Raw genomic sequence first — 22,021 nt, 5'->3', positions numbered from 1 at the left:
GCAGGCCCTTGCACTACATGGTTTTGGTAAATCTAAAGAAAATCTGATAACAAAAGTTGTATAGTGTGTATGGAGTCTAAGTGTAGTGGGTGTGTGAACACTTATTAAAGGATAACAATTTACAACTCACAAAGGTTTCCCGGCTGGGGAAGACACCAAAGAAACTGTTACAATGGATACACTGGATATGGACTGGATGGTACCTGCAACAAGAGTGTGTGGATGATCTCCTGCATTACAGACATTGTTGCATCTGCAGCTAAGAGGAGGAGGCATCCAGGATCCCAAGATTGAGCTGCTGCTGCAAGGAGTGGAGTGTGGTAGCCGGGGTGACTAGGCAGGAAGCAGCACACGATCGGTGGAGTGCATGCGAGGACAGGAAGTGATGTCAGGGGGTTCATGATGGATTCACCTCTAACAACATTTTTAAATAGCGGTGATATCCTAAATACAATAAAACATCTTTCAAATAACAACAAAAAAACCCATAAATTTGTGGAACAAAAAAACACCCAGTGTTTATATTAATGTGAAAAAGTATTCACTTTCCGTCCACTTAAAATAATCCCAAAGGAATTCTGTGTGAATCTTCCATATATTGCGCAATCTTCACACCACACCTCGTGCTTCAGTGTGACCACCTCCCCAAAGGACACTCACTCACCAGATTTATTTGCCTCACACTTTCATGTTTGGCAAAATGTGCTTTGATTCTGAGGTCCGTGTATTCCACCATCTATACCATCATCGGTTGAGACGCCGATAATAGTAACCTGGTTAATGTTCTCGGTCACGCTAGTGACTATATGGGGGAGATTTACTAAATCTGGTGCATTCAGAATATGGTGCAGCTGTGTATGGTAGCCAATCTGCTTCTAATTTCAGCTTGTTCAATTAAGCTTTGACAATAAAACCTGAAAGCTGATTGGTTTCTATGCAGAACTGCACTGGATTTTGCACTCTCCAGTTCTAGTATATAACCCCCACATATTTCAAAGTTTTTCAAAGAACCAGTGGCATGCAAGTGTAATGTGAGACGAATGAGTAATAAAAGGTGTTTTTAACATATTACACTATTGGAGCTTTTCTTCTCCCACCTATATGAGATGACATGTTGGGATTATGAATAGCATGGCCTGGAGAGTGCTGATGGTGGAATATACTGACCTCAGAGTCGAACACATTTTGCTGAACATGAGTGTGAGGCAAATAAATCTGGTGAGCGAGTGTTCTATGGGGAGGTGGCGACATTGTGATTTCACAATATATGGAAGATTCACACAGTGGACTTTTATGTGGACTTTTTTTGTTATGAATATTTCTCCACATTCTAACAACACTGGGTGTTTTTTTTATTTATTTATTTTTTTGTTTTGTTTATTTTTTTTTCACAAATATACGATTTTTGTTTTTGTTATTTTTAGTGGCTATTTGAAAGATTTTATTATGTTTAAAATAGCACCGCTATTTACCTCGTTGTTGGAGGTGAATCCATTATGATTATTTGCATTGCTTTAAAAGTGGCAGCAATTACCTTAAGAAGTTTATGATTTATATGGTTTTGTTTTATTATTTTGTGTTCTCATGTAATCTGTGGCGCAAAGGTAGAATTGCTAAGTATTGGGTGGTGGTGCACAGTTTTTTTTTTTTTTTTTTTAAGCTATCAGGGGGTTGCCACAATCGCTCAAAGATACAAGGTTGGAGACAGCAGGCTGATTCTTCAAATGCAAAGTAGAACACCCTACATAATAAAGGTCCAAACCCCTGTAATTCAATGGTGATAGCATGAGAAAGCAGGGCCTCAAAATTGCCAAGCGTTCTGTGACTGGACAGGACAGAGGAGGTGTGGACAGTGCAGCTTATGTGTCGAAAAGCCACAAGTTCACTGGGAGCAATGGAAACATAGCAAAAGCTATGCTATCGGCGCTCATTGAAAGTGAGATTCAAGAGCTGGCATACAGCTCCAGAGATGTAACTACATTTGAAACCCAGCAGTTTTTTTCCTAGGGTTCATCTTTTTAAGCCAAATGGACATTTTTTTAACTTTTCAATCTAAGTTGGAGTTTCACTTTAATTTCTGATAACTCTGAAGGAAAGGGAGTACAGTCATATAAAAAAAGTGTATTGCCAATTTGGGGGGGAAAGTTCATTTTAAGTAACCAGTTAACCATAAAGCAAAAAAAGTCCTCATGGAAAAAGAGAAAACTAATATCCGCTGGTTGAGGTTTCTGGTGCTGGTTTGTGGCTGTGCTCGGCTGCATGTGATTGGCTCCATATGCAGTCTTTGTAGTATAATGGTTTGGAAAGACTGAGGCTGGGTTCAAATATGAGCCCGCAGCGGCTCACAGCAGGAGTCCGGTGTGTCCTCGTTCACCGTTTCAGGTCCGATTTCAGCTTTAATTTTTGGCTGAAATGGACCAAAAGATGCACAGGGTCCATTGGAGCAGCTGCGGAGATATATGAACTGGCTCCATAGATAGCTGGTCACAATCTCCTGCTGTGCGAATTGGATGCGGGAAAACTCGCATCCAATTGACACTTGTGTGAGCCCAGCCTTATTGTTCCTACTCTGTGGAGATGTGGTGCCAGTACCCCATGACTTTCAGGACCTCTACCACTTTTCAAATTATAGCTCCACTCAGAGTTGGCTATTCAGATTTGTATGTTTGCTGACAGTTTGAATCACATGGTCAAGAAGTATTATATGCCAAAAAGGCCACAATTGCTGCCAGCAGTGAGATGAATATAGCTTAGCGTTGTGCTAGAAGTTATTAAAATTTCTCCAGGATGCTGTTTCTAGAACAAGGATAGTTCCCTTTGTGTCATACTCCATAAATTAAAACCATTACTGCTTGGAAATGTAAGCAAAATGTGTATAATTGATCTGTGCTGCTGATGTGTTGAATAACTGTTGTTCTCATCCTGTCTGCTGCTCTCTTACAGTAATGAATGCTGGCATGAGAAAATACTTCCTGCAAGCTAATGATCAGCAAGATTTAGTAGAATGGGTTAACGTCCTTAATAAAGCAACCAAAATTACAGTGAGTATCCATTTTAATCCTACACATACCGGGGAAACCTGTTATTAGTTAGTTCTGTGTGGCGTATACTATACTATATATTTTTTATAATTTGTTTTTGTATACATTCCCTTGTTTTTAATATATTGTTTGTACACTGTTACAGAATAAAATTTGTATTTTATTAAAACAATCTTGTGGTTATATCAGTACCAAGAAAGTCCATTCAGTTTTCTTTGGGTGCCTATGTGTATGGGTCAGCTTTGGCAACTACCCTCACATCTTCACCCTCCCCAATTACATATGTCATTTTGGACGATGGTACTCCTTTACTGTTATTAATTGAATGATATATGAGGCTATACTCAACGTTTGTTTTTAATCCTACACATGACTGATGTATGTAGCTGGGTGCATAGGAGGAAATGGTGACCCTGTTACTTATACCAACCAAATTTCAGCTCGCCTTTCCAGGACAGCAAAGAAAAGGGTATACAGATGTAATTAGACAAATCTAGTATGCAACTGTAAAATGTCATTCTCTTGTTTTTGACTTCTGTCCCTTGTGAGTTCACATGTTTTGTCCAGTGGCTGATCAGACTCATCTTTAGGCTCCATTCACACATCAGAGTTGCATGACAAATTGCACCCTATTCTTTTCAGTGGCAAACATTGAAATTGGTGCAACTTGAAAGGGGCCTGCACTATTTTGGTGCGGCTTTTGATGCATCTTTGATCCATAGAATGTCACACTGGAAATTGTGCGGCCTTGGAGACGTGCTAATGTGAATGGAGCCTAAAATGCTAATTCCACCTTTTGCAACATGTTACGTATTACACTTGTATTTATATTTTTAAAATGTTGCTAAACAACCTCCATCCCCAGAACGCCCCAGGCACCTAACATTTTTAGAGGAAGCCACCGATAGCTTCTTCCAAAGTAGCTTGTTTTCCTACTGCTATTACTATACTAAATTAAAGACCTAACAACAGGTGTGTAAAGACTATATATTCAATAGAAATGTGTACATATTCAGGGGATCCAACTGTTCTATTAGAATTAAAGGGGGTCTGGAGGTCACTGATGAAATCTATAACCCCCCCCCCCGCCGCATTGTTTTTATGCAGTGGTTTTTATGTAGACTAACCTCCAAATACTGCATACATCTTTGTGCAGCACTGTTAATCTGTGTATTTTGCGTGCAGCTGGCTTTCTGCATTCTCTGCACATTTTACATGATGATATAATAAAGCAAAATCTCACACTCGCAAACCATGGTGCCCAGCACCATGATGTACTGATCTGCATGGGATCATAAATTATCACTGACTGCCTTATATTACAGTGTCTGTCACCAGGCACCCTGGGCCTCTTACTGTATTATCTCTCTGATGCCATTAATGGGGCATTGCAGCGTATGCACCACACAGGGGTCCAGGGAAAAAAATCAGTTGTGCTGGGAAAGTACACATTCAGCCTAGGTTCACACTACTGTGATGAGATGTACTGCGAATTTGATCCATTTTTTCCTCCTGTGTGAGGTGCGCATTTGCTTTGTGTTTTGAGGTGAACAGGTGCGAATTTATCGTGATTTTACCGTGAATTTCAGGAGGCAGAGATGTGAACTGTGTGCTGCGAATTTACTGAGAGTTAAATTGAAACCTATGAAGATAAAATTCGCACTGCACCATAGGAATTGGCATCGCACTGGCAGTCGACACGCACAGGACCCTTTTTTTTTTTTTTTTTTTTTCCCGCACCAAGTTTGCAACGCATAGATGTGAACCAAAGCCATGGAGTACTATGCTTTTTACATGATCTGTGTGTTCCTAAACACATCAAACCCAGTGTGAACCCAGGCTCATTGCTTTAATTTTGCCAGCATAAGTCAGTTGATCCCACTAGACACTGAAGTTACATTTGTATAGGTGACTAAATATCTGCTGTAAGTTAATCAACGAAAAAATGTTCAATTGTTGGTTTAGTATATATTTGCCTCTAAATGCATGTAGGATAATTATCCTCAGAAATTCATGTAATGTTTTCAACACGTTTAACTGAATTCTATATTAAAGAAACCAAGCAGTATTTGCATAGAAACTAGTAAAATAATAAACATTGATTTATCCTTAGAAAACCAACATCTCTTCCTGCAGTTGGACTCCCAACCTGTGTATACACTGTGGGAGGTCCCCCCCCCATTCAATCAGCCCCCCCTAATCTCCCATCGGAATACACTGATCAATGCTGGCAGGCATTGGCTGCAGTGGTTGATCAAATGCTGGTTTTCCAGCAGGACTGTTCAACAGAAGCTGGTTGTTGAACATACGGATTGAAATTTAGCTGGTTCCTGCTGAACCAGCTGAACTTCTTCTATAAATGTATACCCAGCTTAAATAATCTGTCAGTCAATCCAAATAAGACATTCAACTTTTTGGAATATGCTGGAGAATTAACTACATTCAAATTTTCTTTATCTTTTGGTGAATTTATTGGTAAACTAGATGCAAAGAGGTTCCTAGGCCTGCTTTTCCATAGTGAGGGATTCCCTCTCTCCCCAGTTGATTTCTTTATTTGATATTAGGCAGCATGTGACAGGAGGAGTTGGGCCACACAAAAGTGGGTGGGAACACTCCCAGATGGAAAGAAATATAGCTGGGAAATGTGGCACAAAGATCTTACTGTTAGATATTTTTTTGAACTAAACTCTAAACCCCCCCCCCAGGACAGTGGTATTTGTATAGATAGATATATATATATAATATAATATATATATATATATAGAGAGAGAGATAGATAGATAGATAGATGATTTATTATATTTTAATAGTTTTTATCACTTTACAAAATGTGAAGAAAAATCTAAATCAAATTAATATTTGGTGTGACTACACTTTTGGCTTCAAACCAGCATCAATTCTTACACACTTTGTACACTTGCACCAAGTCAGGGATTTTGTAATATTGGAGTCGGGTGTATGATTAACCAATTATACCAAGCGTGTGCAATGATCATCAATTTCATATGCTGAAACACTCATTAAGATAAATGTGCCAGAGGCTTAAAACTGGGTAAGCAACAGCCAAATTCTACTAAAGTGAGATTGTGGAAGACCGTTTCATATTGCAGGTCATACACCATGACCAGACTGAGCACAGCAACAAGACACAAGATAGTTATGCTGCATCAGCAAGATCTCTCCCAGCAAAGATTTTAAAGCAGACTGGGGCTTTAAGATGTGCTGTTCAAGCTCTTTTTAAGAAGCACAAAGTAATGGGCAGTGTTGAGGACTGTAGACTCAGAGGTCGACCAAAGAAACCTAATGCAACAGACGAAAGACACATCATGCTTACTTCCCTTCGGCATCAGAAGATGTCCAGCAGTGCCAGCAGCACAGAAATGCTGGGACCCAAGTACACATGTCTGCTGTTCAGAGAAGTCTGGCCAGAAGTGGTCCTCATGGAAGAATTGCAGCTAAAAAGCCATTCCTCTGATGTGGAAACAAGGCTAAGCGGCTCAACTATGCAGAAAAACATAGTAACTGGGGGGCAGAAAAATGGCAGCAGATGGTCTAGAGTGATGAGTCAAAATTTTAATTATTTGGCTGAGCAGGAGGCAGTTTGTTGGTGAAGGGCTAGAGAGCAGTACAATGACTGTCTGCAGGAAACAGTGAAGCATAGTGGAGGATCCTTGCAAGTTTGGGGCTGCATTTCTGCAAATAGACTGGATTTGGTCAGGATCAATGGTGTCCTCCAATGCTGAGAAATACTGGCAGGTACTTATTCATCATGCCATATCATCAGGGAGGTGTGTAGTTGACCCCAAATTTGTTCTGCAGAACGACAACAACCCCAAACATACAGCCAATGTCGTTAATAATTATCTTCAGCATAAAGAAGAACAAGGAGTCCTGGAAGTGATGGTTTTGCCCCCACAGAGCCCCGATCTCAACATCGAGTCTGTCTGCAATTACATGAAGAGACTGAAGGATTTGATACAACCTACATCCACAGATCATCTGTGGTTAGTTCTCCAACATGTTTGGAACAACTTACCCGCCGAGTTCCTTCAAAAACTATGTGCAAGTGTACTTAGAAGAATTGATGCTGTTTTGAAGCCAGAGTGGTCACACCGAAATATTTGGATTTTTTTTTTTTTTTTGTTCAGTTATTTTCCATATTGTTAATTGATAAAACTATTACCACTTCTATTTCTGAAAGCGTTCTTTACAGCATTTTTTCACCTGCCTAAAACTTTTGTACAGTTATGTATATTACAGCATGAATATTATAAATAATTATTGGTCCTAATATTACATGGCTGTCCAGTATTAAGATGACAGGTGAATTGTAAATAGAGCCGTGTTTTTGCTATTCTTTTGACCTTGACTGACGTTTGGCATTTACAGTTCATGTCATATATGAGTAGTAGAAAGGATGAGCTATTGTCAGTTCATCTCACACAGGAAATGGCTTGTGGAAAGGCTTTGTGCAGGGCTTTGCTGCGCCTGACTCCACTTGCAGTGCAGAGGACGGTTTTTGTGTTAAACTCCCAGCTCAAGACATGAATTGATGCTTATTAAAAGCACAGGGCTGTGGGAGGCTAGGTTTCCTGCTAGAAACCATCTTCACTCCCACACACATTTGATTGGCTGCAGAATAATCACTTCTTCTGAGGCCTTGGTTGAGTTGGAGATGACGAACCTTCACCTATTCATACAGCTACGTGAAATTGAACATTAGATGTGGCTTTCAGGGCTCTTTGCTCTCTAAGCTGCTAGTGTTTGTTTTAATAGGGAGCACACCTGGCATGTTCAGTGTAGACCTTTTGCCAGTTTCTCCTCTCACACCCTTTGCTCTACCCTTATATGTATTAAATTAAAGAGGTTTATGGACTGGTCATAAACTGAGGCAGTAGTTGTTTCACTGAGTAGTAAAAGTACTAAAGTCAGGAGTTTATAATCTCAAATATACTTTTTATATATCTTGGAGACTGTTGTATGTGTACCATTTATTAAAGTGGTATTAACCCCTTAGCGCCGACCGTACGCACATATACGGCCTCGCCTTTAAGGGGTTATACCGGGATGATGCATGCAGCAGCATGCATCATCCTGGTACCGTTTTTTAGAGCGGGCGGTCGGCTCTTCAGGGATAAAAACTGATGGGGCTAAAAGCCACTTGGCTGTTATCCCAAAGGAGCGGGAGGGGACGTTGTCCCCACCCCCGCTGCCGCTCTTCCCGAGCCTCCCATCCTGCCTGGAGACCCGATCCACGATCCAGCACTTTCGCTGGCTAGAGTGAGACTGCAAGGAAGCCAGAAATGGCTTTGTTCCAGTCGTCTTTGTGTAAACATGGAAGCAACGTCACTTCCGGTTTACTCGGCTGTCAATGACACAGTTTAAAAAAAAAAGACAGTATTCAGAATTGCTGTTTTTGGCGATCTGAATACTTTGAAGTTCAAAGGAGGGATTTGGGGTCTCATGAAAGTTTTTTTTTCACAAAAAAATGCGCTTGAAAGACCGCTGCACAATTCCACTGTGACATAAAATATTGCAACGGTCGCTATTTTATTCTCTAGATTTTCTGCTAAAAATATATATGTTTGGTGGTTCTAAGTAATTTTCTAGCAAAAAATATGGATTTTAACTTGTAACAACAAATGTCAGAAATTGGCTTAGGCTTGAAAGGGTTAAAGAATGTTACCCCAACATTTCGTATTCCTAATATGTTCCTTGTTTTATCATACTTGTATTAAAAATGATCCTGTTCTTTGTATTTTTTCCTTTGTGTGAAATAGCAGTTGATCCTTTCAGTCCTCTGCTTTCTTATTTCAAACTGACCACGCTAGGCATAGAAGCGCATCCTTCCCAGTGAACAGTTTTCTGGCTGTGAGAACAGCCTGCCTGTCTTCCAATGGTCATACATGTGCTGACACCCCCCCTGCACAGCCATGCAGCCAGCATCAATGTACTGCTGTTTCTTCACCCTCACTTCTCTAAGTCTCTTATGCAGCTGAGAACAGAGAATATGTGATTGGTTATAAAAGAAAAAAAGTATTTGCTGTGTGTGTGTGTGTGTGTGTGTGTGTGTGTGTGTGTGTGTGTGTATGTATATATGTATATATATGTGTGTGTGTGTGTATATATATATATATATATATATATATCTATCGATATAGATATATATATATATAATGTGTGTATATGACTCAGGGCCACTTTATTAGGTACACCTGTTCAATTGCTTGGTAACACAAATTGCTAATCGGCCAATCACATGGCAGCAACTGCGATTAGATATCATGGTAAAGACAACTTGGTTCAAACCAAGCATCAGAATGGGGAAGAAAGGGTATTTAAGTGACTTTGAACATGTTGTTACCAGACGGGCTGGTCTGAGTATTTAAAAAACTGCTGATCTAGTGGGATTTTTGCGCACAACCATCTCTAGGGTTTACAGATAATGGTCTAGAAAGAGAAAATATCCAGTACTGCTGATCTAGTGGGATTTTTGCTCACAACTATCTCTAGGGTTTACAGAGAATGGTCTAAAAAGAGAAAATATCCAGTGAGCGGCAGTTGTGTGGACGGAAATGCCTTGTTGGAGAATGGGCAGACTGGTTCAAGATGATAGAAAGGCAAAAGTAACTCAAATAACCACAACCAAGGTATGCAGAATATCATCTCTGAACGCACAACATATTGAACCTTGAAGCAGATGAGGTACAGCAGCAGAAGACCACAACGGGTGCCACTCCTGTCAGCTAAGAACAGGAAACTGAGGCTACAATTCTCACAGGCTCACCAAAATTGGACAATAGAAGATTGGAAAAACGTTGCCTGTTCTGATGAGTCTCGATTTCAGCTGGGACATTCAGATTGTAGGGTCAGGATTTGGCATAAGCATGAAAGCATGGATCCATCCTGCATTGTATCAATGGTTCAGGCGGGTGGTGGTGGTGTAATGGTGTGGGGTATATGTTCTTGGCACACTTTGGGCCCTTGTACCAATTGAGCAAAACGCCGTGGCCTACCTGACTATATTGTTGCTGATCATGTCCATCCCTTTATAACTACAGTGTACCCATCTTCTGATGACTACTTCCAGCAGGATAATGCACCATGTCACAAAGCTAAAATCATCTCAAACTGGTTTCTTGAACATGACAATGAGTTTACTATACTTCAATGGCCTCCACAGTCACCAGATCTCAATCCAATAGGGCACCTTTGGGATGTGGTGGGACGGGAGATTTTAATCATGGATATGCAGCCAACAAATCTGCAGCAACTTTGTGATGCTATCATGTCAATATGGACCAAAATCTCTGAGGAATGTTTCCAACACCTTGTTAAATCTATTCCTCGAAGAATTAAGGCTGTTGTGAAGGCAAAAGGGGTTCCAAAGGGTTGGACAAAAATATGGAAACACCAGGTAAATGAACCAAATCGTTAGCTAATATGGTGTTTTTTCCTGGGAATTAACAAATAGAAGTGTGGATAATGGAATTTGATACCACTCTTTGTGCAAAAATGTGTTCCAGTTCTTGCAGAGATGCCAGAGGCGTAAAAGAGCCTGAACCTTGTTCTCCAAATTTGACCATATTGGCTCTTTGGTATTGAGGTCCAGGGAAGGTGTGAGACTTCATCTGCATGCTCGTCAAACCACGATTTCACAACAACAGCTTAGTGAATCTGAGCATTATGGACTTGGTAAATGGTGCTATCTTTGGGAAACAATGTCTGCACCATGGGGTCCACATTAGGAAAAAGAGATCCCCCTTCAATGGGACTTTAAAGGCAGCACACACTTGGCTAGTACAAAAAAGTAAATTCTATTAAATATATATATAAAAATATTTGATAAAAAAAAAAAGATTAAAAAAACCAACAAAATGGTTTACATACAAGAAAAGAAGAAACACAAAACAACAATTTACATGAACAATATGACGACAAGATAATACTCTCCAGTAAATGATAATTCCCGATACCCGACGCATTTCTGGTTAAACACCTTCGTCAGGGATATAGGATAGGTGTAAGTATAGTCACTACAGTGCTGGGGAGGAGGGGGGAGCACTGCAGAGCAAGGAGACGCCACTCGTTGAGACCCACACACATCTGCATGGGATATACACCCGTGTAATGTTTTGGAACCCCTGGTGTTACTGACCTGAAGCTTTATTTAAAGCTCTGTCTAGCTACTTTTGGCTATCGGACACTGTCCCGCAAAGCTACCAGAATCAAGTCTCTACTACCTAGTATGTGGATCCCCAATTTGGAATGTACTTTGTTCTATTACATTACCGCTTGTTTTGGCACCCACTTGTGCCCCCCTCCTGCACAGTTGCTTCACCTAATTCTTTCCTTATTGGAATTATTTTGCATGTGAAAAACACATTGTGACTATACTTACTCCTATCCTATACCCCTGACGAAGGTGTTTAACCAGAAACACGTCGGGTACCGGGGATTATCATTTACCAGAGAGTATGATCTTATTGTCATACTGTTCATGTAAATTATTGTTTTGTGTTTCTTCTTTTCTTGTATGTAAACAATTTAGTTTTTATTTTTTTTTAATCGATCATTTTTTTAAATGTAATATTTTTATATATATTCAATAAAATTGACTTTTTTTGTACTAGCCAAGTGTGTGTTGCCTTTAAAGTCCCAATGAAGAGGGATCTCTCTTTTTTCCTAATTGTACACTAGGGATGTGGCAACCACACTTTTGGGATCTGACATGATGAAACCCTCTTCTTTGCTACGGGGTCCACATGGTCGGCCAAAATCTGTACTTTTCAAGGTAATGATGGGGCCTGCAGAATACCAAGACATGGTTGCCCAAACCATGATTGCGCCACCACCATCCTTTACCTTTGCCACAAGACAGTCCTGGTTATAAGCTTGGGATGGTGTTCTCCATACGTAAACACATCCGGTGGTTGGGGACAGTGTGAAGCTCGATTCATCGGACCATGCTACAGTCTTCCATTGATCAGAAGTCCACGATTTATGGGTGTTACACCACTCTCTCCTCGTCTGAGCATTAAAATCGCTCACTAATGGTTTGGCAATTGCTGCTCGCCCTTGAATGTTTTGCTTATAAAGTTCTCTCCACACAGTTTTTGTGGACACAGGCTTTGGAAGACTGAGATTAAGCTCTGCAGTCACTTTTGCAAGTTTTCTTATTCTGGGTCACAAGCCTGTGAAATGTCTTTTTTGCCTCTTTAAGTCAATTGACCCTGTCAATGGCACTTTTGCTCATCAGACGACGTTTTCCTGGAAACTGTATATGCCGTCATAACTTTTGATACTGTATCTCACAGCACCGCAAATCAATTGGCAACTTCAGTCACAGAGGTACCAGCTAAGTGGGAAGCAACAATTTGCCCTCTTTGAAACTCTGTAAGCTCTGACATGACTCCGTATTACTAGCAGCGCACTTAGTGAATGACAAAAGTGAGGCTTCCCACCTGTTAGCTAGGTGTCTCGTCACACAGCGGAAGCAAAAGAATGTTACATCACTTCCGCTTTCAATGCGAAACGTGGTCACTTTCACACTTGCAAATCATGTGGTGTTTCCATGTTTTTGTCAAACTGTGTGTGTGTGTTTTGTGTTTGTTTTGTGTTTTGTTTTTCCTTACATTTCTATTTCAAACTGAATGGGGTGTTTTATAGGAGTGGTCATCAACCCTGTCCTCAGGGCCCACTAACAAGCCAGGTTTTATTTATTACCTTGGGGAGATGCAGACTAGAATACTGCAATCACCGAGCAGCAAATTATATCACCTGTGATGTATTTCAGTTATCTTGCAAACCTGGCCTGTTAGTGGGCCCTGAGGACAGGGTTGATGACCACTGTTTTATAGGGTAATACTATGAAGTCCATTTGATGCCAATAATATAATTGTATGTATGTATTTCTTCTTTTAAATAAATTTACCTCTCGGAAATTCTTTTTCCAACTATCCCCTGGTCACACTACTACAGTGCCATTTTTTTTTTTTTTTTTTTTTGTGTGTGCTTTCAGGAGTTATGAAGTCCTGTACTCTCGCTTTGACTATATGCCGCCAAACAGAGCGTCAAACACACCTGTAACACGAAGAATATGCAGAGTTGGCAATCACTGATTTGAAGGAAGAGGAAAGGTGTTGCTTTTGCTCTGTCCCTCTCGTGCTGCCTGCATATGTGGCGCAGCACATACAGTTTTGTTGTATCAACAAGAATGCACACTTTACAGGACTCCATAGGTCCCCGCAGCACAGGGGACACACATAGAATTGCAATGTAGAAGTGCAGGTAGGGGACACTTGAAAAAAAGAAGCTCAGAGTTAGAGATTTCTTAAAAAAAAAAAAAAAAATTAAATGTATGTAAGTTATTTTATTAGAATCACATTTGTGGAAAGAAAATTGAATATCACTTTGGAAGCAAATTGGGGGGGGGGTGATTACTCAAATAATTATACGGACATAAATAATATCAATAATCCATGCACTGTTCTTTTTTAGAGTTAGATCAGCAATGACACACACAACCCACACTGTAGGCGAAAGGGATTATATTGTACCCAGAATTAACACAGCTCAGTCTCTGATAAGAAAATATTACATAAATGACAATACTTTTAGAGGTATAAATATGACTCATATTAACAGCAACTCTCAATGCTAGCAAATAATGCAACCTCCGCACCAAAGTCAAATACTTATAAAACCAAAACCAAATACAATTTTTAAGCATTTCTAAACTGGCAAGATATCTAGTTAACAAGCACATCCAATAATACCCCTCCTCAGTCAAGTCTGCCAATCCAGTCCAGTTTCTCCCCAAATTTGGCTATTGTCAGGATCTCACCAGGTAATCCTCAATCAAGCTCCACCCAATTATGATATTTGACCACCACTGCATTTTTTACTTTTTGTGCTATAAACAAAAGACGATATAAAAAAAAAAAAAAAAACATTTTTTACTTTGTTGCTATAAAACATATCCAAAAAAATAAATTTCTAGATAGATTTAGGCCAATATGTATTCTGCTACATGTTTTTGGTTAAATAAATCCCAATAAGCGCATGATTGGTTTAGTCTACAAACTATGGTATATATTTATGGAATTTTTATTTATTTCCTTTATACTAGTAATTGTGGGGATCAGAAACTTACACTAACGCTTTTGACGCTTTGCGGGAACCAGTGACACTAATGCAGTGATCTGTGCTAAAAATATGCACTGTGACTTTACTAATGACACTGGCTGGGAAGTGGTTAAACATCTAAGGTGATCAAAGGGTTAACTGCCTAGCCAGTGTTTGTGTTCTGTATGTGCTGCTTTTACTAAGGGAAGAGATGGATTCTAGTCCTTTTGTTTAAATAGGCAGATCATTGTTCTTTGTGGCTTACCGATGATTGGCGGGTGCCAGAGAACATCGAGTACCCGGCACCCGCAGACCCGCTTCTTCTGTGAATAATCACAGCAGAAGGGGCCTGCCAGCGGCGCGAGCGCACACCCCCTACAGATGGAAGTGCAGGGTCACGTGTATATATACGCGATCCTGCAAAGAGCTCTCCCCTCCCCTTTAGCAGTGTAACTGCTATAGAGCAGTCAGCAAGTGGTTATTGGAGTCGTGATGTCTGAACCTGACTTTCAATATTTACAATTTCGTTATCCTCTGACACATACAGTCAACTTGGCATCCAAAAAACCCCATAACCAAATGGAGACAAAGTGTCTGGTCACAGCCCTAAAGACAAAAGGCAGTCTTATTTACAATGCCTAATGTTTGGCTTTGACATACTACTGAAGGCAGGGAAGATGTAAAATTTTCCTGCATAGCATACAAACATACTTTAGACCAGCTACGTTCATAAAAGTAACATTATGCATTTCCACATATCATAATAATCTGATAGTAAAATAATGTATGCAATATATTTTTATTAATCTATATTTTACTAGGCATGGCAATTTATTGCAACTCACTATCTTGCAACCAATAGTCTCCAAGAAATATAAAACGTCAACCTGAGATTAAAAACTGTCAGGCTTTTACTGCTGTTTTGTTTTTCCCGTTGGGAAAGAGTCTCCAAATTTCCTGTCCTAGTGTAAGTGGTCACCATGTGAAACTTGCACTTTCCCACTCTATCCAGAAATTAAAAAAAAAAAGGTGGTCTAGTATTAAATATCTGGTTTCAGAAGCCTTATTTCTTTTAAAAATGTATTTTTTTGTTTGTTTTACCAGGATACATTTCTTCATCAACGTGTTTATGGATGTGTAGCTACATTACGTTAATATATAACCTTGTTTTTCCCCTTTTTTTTGTTTTTTTTTTTTTCTCTTTTGGTTATTTACTTGTAGGTACCAAAACCTTGTGACCAACCATGCCCTGCAGACAGCACGCAGAACCAGCTTGAATATACTGGCAGTAAAAAACAGATCTCTTACAAGACTGAAATTGTGGGTGGTGTTCCCATTATCACCCCCACACAGGTAGGCACAAGCTATTTAAACCAGTTAAATAAGGTTTTAGATGTTTGTGGTAAGGTTTTTATTATCTACACTATAGGTCAAAATGTTTCCATTTTTTTTTTTCTTGAGATTTTAAAACCAAATTCTTAGTTCATTAACCACCTGCTGCGTGGGACAATTTTGAAAATTTTCACTTATATGTTAAAATCAGCATTTTTTTTTTTTTTTTTTTTTTGCTAGAAAAATACTTGCAAACCCCCAAATGTTATATATTTTATAAAATTGGAGGCCCTGGAGAATAAAACTTGTGGCTGCTGCAATTTTCTTTGTCACGTGATATTTGTACAGCCGTTTATCAAATGCAGGTTTTCAGGAAAAAATACACTTGAAATCTAGTGCACATCAACACAATATAATACCTAGTTTGTTGGTAAAATAGCAAAGATGATGTTGCATTGTAAATAGATATTGAATATGTCAAGATTTAAAATTGTGCATGCCCTTTTAGAGACAAACTATGGTACCTAAAATTTTCCATAGGTGGTACATTAAAAGCCTTTACAATTTATCAACTTATGGTTAGTAATGATTAATGGCCATAAAATGTAATGCTCTGACTTCGACTTTCACAGCGATAAACTCACCTGTGTGGTAAAATAACTGTTTACATATGTTTTCTGGGCCTACATGCATATTTGCATTAGGTGGTGGTGGGGTGGTAAGTGGTGCTTTAAATTTATTTTTATTGGAATCTATTTTTTTACAATTCTTTGTCAAGAAAGATGACCTACGCAGATATATCTGTAGTGTTTACTGATCTCTCTCCAAAGCCCTAAGTCCCATGTTTTTCCGCTGCTCGGTTCATGTGTTATACACATGATAACTTCTGAGAAGTTCTCTGACAGAGGAGATAAAAGCAGCTTTAAATTTATGTCGGGGAGGTAACTTAGAGACCGATAAGAAGATAGCTTGTCTATTTACAGCACAGCTCTACAAGTTTCTTCATTCCTATGTGGAGGGGGGGGGTGCCTTTCCTCCAATCAGCTTACACACAGTGTATGTCCAGACTCTCCTCCCACTGCTGAAACAGGAAGAAAATTTCTAACACAATGTGCACTTTCTAAAGAATGTAGAAAGCTGAAGACAGCAGATACATGTAAAACTTATGTAGGGATATTTGTTTTATCTCTGTGTATCATCTGAGGCGGTCACCTCACTGGGTAGATGTGAGGGTTTACATCCACCTTTAAAGTGGATGTAAACCCAAAAAAAAAAAATTTTTTTTCTTTCTCGAACATCACGGGACACAGAGCCACAGTAATTACTGATGGGTTATATAGGTATCACTGGTGATTGGACACTGGTACACCCTATCAGGAAGTTCAACCCCCTATATAATCCCTCCCCCTTGCAGGGATACCTCAGTTTTTACGCCAGTGTCTTAGGTAATGGACGTGTAAAGATGTCCTGTGCTGAGCTCCAAAGGGAATATCCTAAGATCCTATACTGGGGCAAGCCAGGCGAACCGGATCCATTCAAAGTGTCTTTTCATGGCCGAATTGAATGGTACCCGGGCCTCGTGTCCGAAGAAACGAGGTTTTACCCGTAATGCTTCTCTTTTTAGAGAGCTGGACCCCGCAGATCAGAAAATGGCTTTAAACTTCCTAATTTCTGGCGAGGTGCTTTACGGTCCCAGAACTGTTGGATCCCCCTACTGATGGGGGCCCCAGTCTCTGACGTTTTTTTCAAACGGAGCCCACCATGAGAGGCGAAGATTGGGTCTGTGTAAACAGCACCCTGCGGCTGGATAAGGTAAGAGGAGATTCCACAGAATTTTTGAGTTCTAGTGGCTTTTCTCCTTTAAGGTAAATGCATGCTATTCCTATTGTGACCACCGGGGGCTGCCAAGAGCACAAACCTACACATGCTGACTCTGTCTCAGGTGTTGTAATCGCTGTTTATGTCCCAGCGTCTCAAGCAGGCTGCAAACAGGTAAGGTGGAAAGGGGGATTTCTCATGTTTGAATGTTCCCCCCCAGGCTAGAGAGGGGCCACAGGGGTCTAGAAAGTGGTTATACCACCCGGGCTCTGCGGCCTAATGGCCACCATCTCTCAAGATAGCCGTTCAGGCAGATCTTGTTACCAGCCTCCCTCCCTCCCCCCCCCCCCCCCATCCCCAGCCTTTCTCCGGAAGCATGACAGGAGAGTCGGCAGCGCGGGAAGCGCTCCTTTTTTTCAAAACTGGGGGGGGGGGGGGGCGGTAGAGGAGGGGGCGGGACGTCAGCACAGAGTGCTTAGACTCCCACTCAGGCCAGCTGCAGGCTATTAAAGGCACTCTGTACAGGTGCACTCAGCCTTCTGAGAGACACAGAGCTGACGGTCGCATGTAAGGTGGGACACAGGCATTCTCCTAGGCAGCATTTACTGAAGTAACACCAGACTGAGCATTGGGTAGCAAGGCTTTTAGCCAGACTACATCGCTCAGCGGGCAGTGTTCATTTGTACACCTCACACCTTGTTGCTTTGCACTATGGGTAGAAGAGGTTCAAGCACCCCAGGAACCAGAGACACTAGGGGATCTCGTTCAGGTTCTGAGGGCCCCCTGTCGGCAGCATCCTCCCCCCCTAAAGATGGGCCAGGGACGGCTAGCCAGGGAGAGCCATTGGGGTCAGGGGCTACACCTGCTTCTGGCACTTCAGCCCCTGTATATATTTAGCGCTACACTTTTTGTTTCTTACCTGTATATATTACACAAGAGGTTTTTTCCTCAACCATTAATGGTCTAGAGGAAAGATTAATGGCCGTGATTACGTCTTCACTCGGTGGAAGAAAACGCACTAGGCTTTCCTCTGTTCCCCAAGACCCTCAGACAGAGGAGCTCTGGGATAAAGGAGATGAATCCCTTTCAGAGGATCGGGATGGGATGGATGATTCGTCTTCGGAGGATTCAGGTGGAGAGGGACCCTCTGCGACTTCCCAATAGGAGAAAGTCTTAGTGCAGATCCTCACTGGATTGGTCCGCTCCACATTTAAGTTGCCCATACCTGAAACTGCTAAAGAATCCTCTTCTGCTTTGGGGTCACTGAAACCTTTCCAAGCAGCACATGCTTTTCCTGTTCATACTTTTCTTGAAAAGCTTAGTTATTCTGAGTGGGATCACCCAGACAAATGTTTTTTTCCGCCGAGAAAGTTTTCAACACTTTATCCGATGGAAGAAAAGTTTATTAAAATGTGGGGAATACCGGCTATTGATGCCGCCATTTCCTCCGTAAATAATAGCCTGACTTGTCCTGTAGACAATGCTCAGATGCTCAGGGATCCTGTAGATAAAAGGATGGAATCCCTATTGAAGGATGTTTTCTCCTTAGCAGGATCAGTGGCCCAACCTGCAGTAGCAGCGATTGGAGTCTGCCAATACTTAAGAGACCATGTTAAGCAGGTCATCAAAGTATTACCTGAACAGCAGGCCCAGGGGTTTGCTAACCTTCCAGCGGCCTTATGCTTTGTGGTTGACGCCATTAGAGATTCTATCGTGCAAACCTCCCGTCTTTCACTGGGGTTGGTGCATATACGTAGAATCCTATGGTTGAAAAATTGGTCAGCCGAAGCACCATGTAAGAAGCTACTGGCTGGGTTTCCATTTCGTGGTGCAAGGTTGTTTGGAGAGGACTTGGATAACTATATCAAGAGAATCTCTTGTGGCAAAAGGCACTCTCTTACCTGTCAAGAAGAAGAGTAAGCGTCCCTCTTTCAAACGGACTCTTTCCCCAGCGCCGGGGGCTTCAGCCTCCAGGCAGTCTCGACGGCCGCCTCCATCGGGGTCCAGAGACAAGAGTCAACCCCAGGGACAAAAGAAGTCCTGGGGAAAGAAGCCTACTAGGCAAAACACTAAGACCTCTGCATGAGGGGGCGCCCCCACTCACTCGAGTGGGGGAAGACTGCGACAGTTCTCAGAGCTCTGGCAGGAGGACTTCCAGGACAGATGGGTAATCTCCACGGTAACCTTAGGGTACAAGCTGGAGTTTCAGGAATTCCCTTCTCCTCGGTTCCTCAGATCAGAGGCTCCTTCTAGCGTTAGAGCGACTTTTGTCGCAGGAGGTCATTATGATAGTTCCCGCAAAGGACCAGGGATTGGGCTTCTATTCCAACCTTTTTACTGTCCAAAAGCCAAATGGGGATGTCAGGCCCATTCTGGACCTAAGGGATCTGAACCGATTCCTAAGGATTCAATCCTTCCGCATGGAATCAATTCGAACAGTAGTTCCCACCCTGCAGGGAGGAGAATTTCTGGCATCAATAGACATCAGAGATGCATATCTGCATGTGCCCATTTTTCCTGCTCATCAGAAGTTTCTGCGCTTCGAGGTAGGAGGGCGCCATTTCCAGTTTGTGGCTCTGCCTTTCGGGATAGCCACTGCACCTCGAGTGTTCACAAAGATCTTGGCTGCTCCTCTGGCCAGATTAAGGGCTCAGGGTATAGCTGTCATAGCATACCTAGACGACCTGCTCTTGATAGACCGGTCGGTAGCCTCTTTGAAGGGAAACTTGAGGACCACGGTCAGGTATCTAGAACACCTGGGTTGGATCCTCAACTTAGAAAAGTCTTTCCTAAAACCAGTAAGAAGACTGGAGTATTTAGGTCTGATTATAGATACAAGCCAGGAGAAGATATTTCTACCCCAGGCAAAGATCACTGCTTTGAGAGAGCTGATTCTGACAGTAAGGACCAAGAAGGGTCCCTCAGTCCGCCTTTGTATGAGGCTACTAGGGAAGATGGTGTCTTCATTCGAAGCAGTTCCCTATGCTCAGTTTCACTCAAGAATGCTGCAACACAGTATTCTGTCGACCTGGAACAAGAAGGTTCAGGCATTAGACTTTCCGATGCACCTGTCGCATGCGGTGCGTCAGAGCCTCAATTGGTGGCTCATACCCGAAAACCTGCAGAAGGGGAAATCCTTTCTACCGGTTACCTGGACGGTGGTAACAACAGATGCCAGTCTGTCAGGTTGGGGAGCAGTTCTGGAACAGGCTGCGGTCCAAGGGGTATGGTCCAAGACAGAGAGGACCTTACCCATCAACATTCTGGAGATCCGGGCGATACATCTAGCTCTAAAAGCCGGGACTATCAGGCTACAGGGTTGTCCGGTCAGGATCCAGTCCAACAATGCCACAGCAGTGGCTTATGTCAATCAGGGAGGCACCCGGAGCCGAGCTGCTCAAAAAGAGGTGAACCAGATCTTAGTCTGGGCAGAGATGCATGTGCCATGCATATCGGCAGTTTTCATCCCGGGAATAGAAAATTGGCAGGCGGACTATCTAAGTCGCCAGCAGTTACTTCCAGGGGAATGGTCTCTGCATCCCGACGTCTTTTGGGCCATATGACAAAGATGGGGGGTTCCAGATGTAGATCTCTTTGCATCCCGATTCAACAAAAAGATAGACAGATTTGTGGCAAGGACAAAAGATCCTCTTGCATGCGGGACGGATGCGTTGGTGTTTCCGTGGCATCGGTTCTCACTGATTTACGCATTCCCGCCTATTCTGCTACTACCACGACTCCTTCGCAGGATCAGGCAGGAAAGGAAGTCGGTACTTCTGGTGGCCCCCGCTTGGCCCAGAAGGACTTGGTATGCAGAAATAGTAAGGATGACGGTAGGTTCCTCGTGGACACTACCGGAACGCCCAGACCTGTTATCTCAAGGTCCAGTGTTCCATCCTGCCTTACAAACGCTAAATTTGATGGTTTGGCTATTGAGACCCACGTTCTGAAGAGTCGTGGGCTCTCAGGTCCTGTCATATCTACCTTGGTTAATGCAAGGAAGCCAGCTTCCAGGATGATTTATCATAGAGTCTGGAAGGCTTATATAACCTGGTGTGAATCCAGAGGTTGGCATCCCAGGAAATATGTCATAGGTAGAATCCTTGATTTTCTACAGATGGGATTAGAGATGAAGCTGGCCTTGAGTACCATCAAGGGCCAGGTCTCTGCTTTATCAGTATTATTTCAGCGGCCACTTGCTTCGCATTCTTTGGTCCGAAACTTTATGCAGGGGGTGATGCGTCTTAATCCTCCGGTTAAAGCGCCCCTAAACCCCTGGGACTTGAATTTGGTCCTGGCTGTGTTACAGAAACGGCCTTTTGAACCAATAAGTCAGATTCCTTTGGTCTTGTTGACAAGGAAATTAATTTTTCTGGTGGCCATCTCTTCTGCTAGAAGAGTATCAGAATTAGCAGCCCTTTCCTGTAAGGAGCCTTATTTGATTATACACAAGGATAGAGTGGTACTACGCCCTCATCCTAGTTTTTTACCGAAGGTGGTTTCTGATTTTCATTTAAACCAAGACATGGTTCTACCTTCCTTTTTTCCAGATCCCTGTTCTCTGGAAGAGAGATCTCTACATTCGTTGGATGTAGTAAGAGCAGTTAAGGCCTATCTAGGGGCAGCTACTCAGATCTGCAAGACGGATGTTTTGTTTGTGCTGCCAGAGGGTCCCAATAGAGGACAGGCAACGTCAAAAGTTA

The 22,021-nt window shown here is 41.9% G+C and overlaps 1 protein-coding gene across 3 annotated transcripts in view; it reads left to right on the top strand.

The window, feature by feature from the left end:
- The window catches only part of PLEKHA1 (pleckstrin homology domain containing A1), a 138,342-nt gene that overhangs the window by 67,172 nt on the left and 49,149 nt on the right, over window positions 1–22,021 (top strand). For all 3 annotated transcript variants that reach the window (XM_073596211.1, XM_073596210.1, XM_073596209.1), the window contains exons 5-6: window positions 2,944–3,041; window positions 15,390–15,521. In XM_073596211.1, coding sequence (XP_073452312.1) covers window positions 2,944–3,041; window positions 15,390–15,521 — 230 coding nt within the window. The remainder of the gene's footprint in view (window positions 1–2,943; window positions 3,042–15,389; window positions 15,522–22,021) is intronic.

This window comes from Aquarana catesbeiana, linkage group LG08 (assembly GCF_042186555.1).
Source record: "Aquarana catesbeiana isolate 2022-GZ linkage group LG08, ASM4218655v1, whole genome shotgun sequence".
In the NCBI taxonomy this organism is placed as follows: domain Eukaryota; kingdom Metazoa; phylum Chordata; class Amphibia; order Anura; family Ranidae; genus Aquarana; species Aquarana catesbeiana.
The sequence above is the reverse complement of the archived record's forward strand: the minus strand, read 5'-3'. Positions and strand labels throughout refer to the sequence as shown.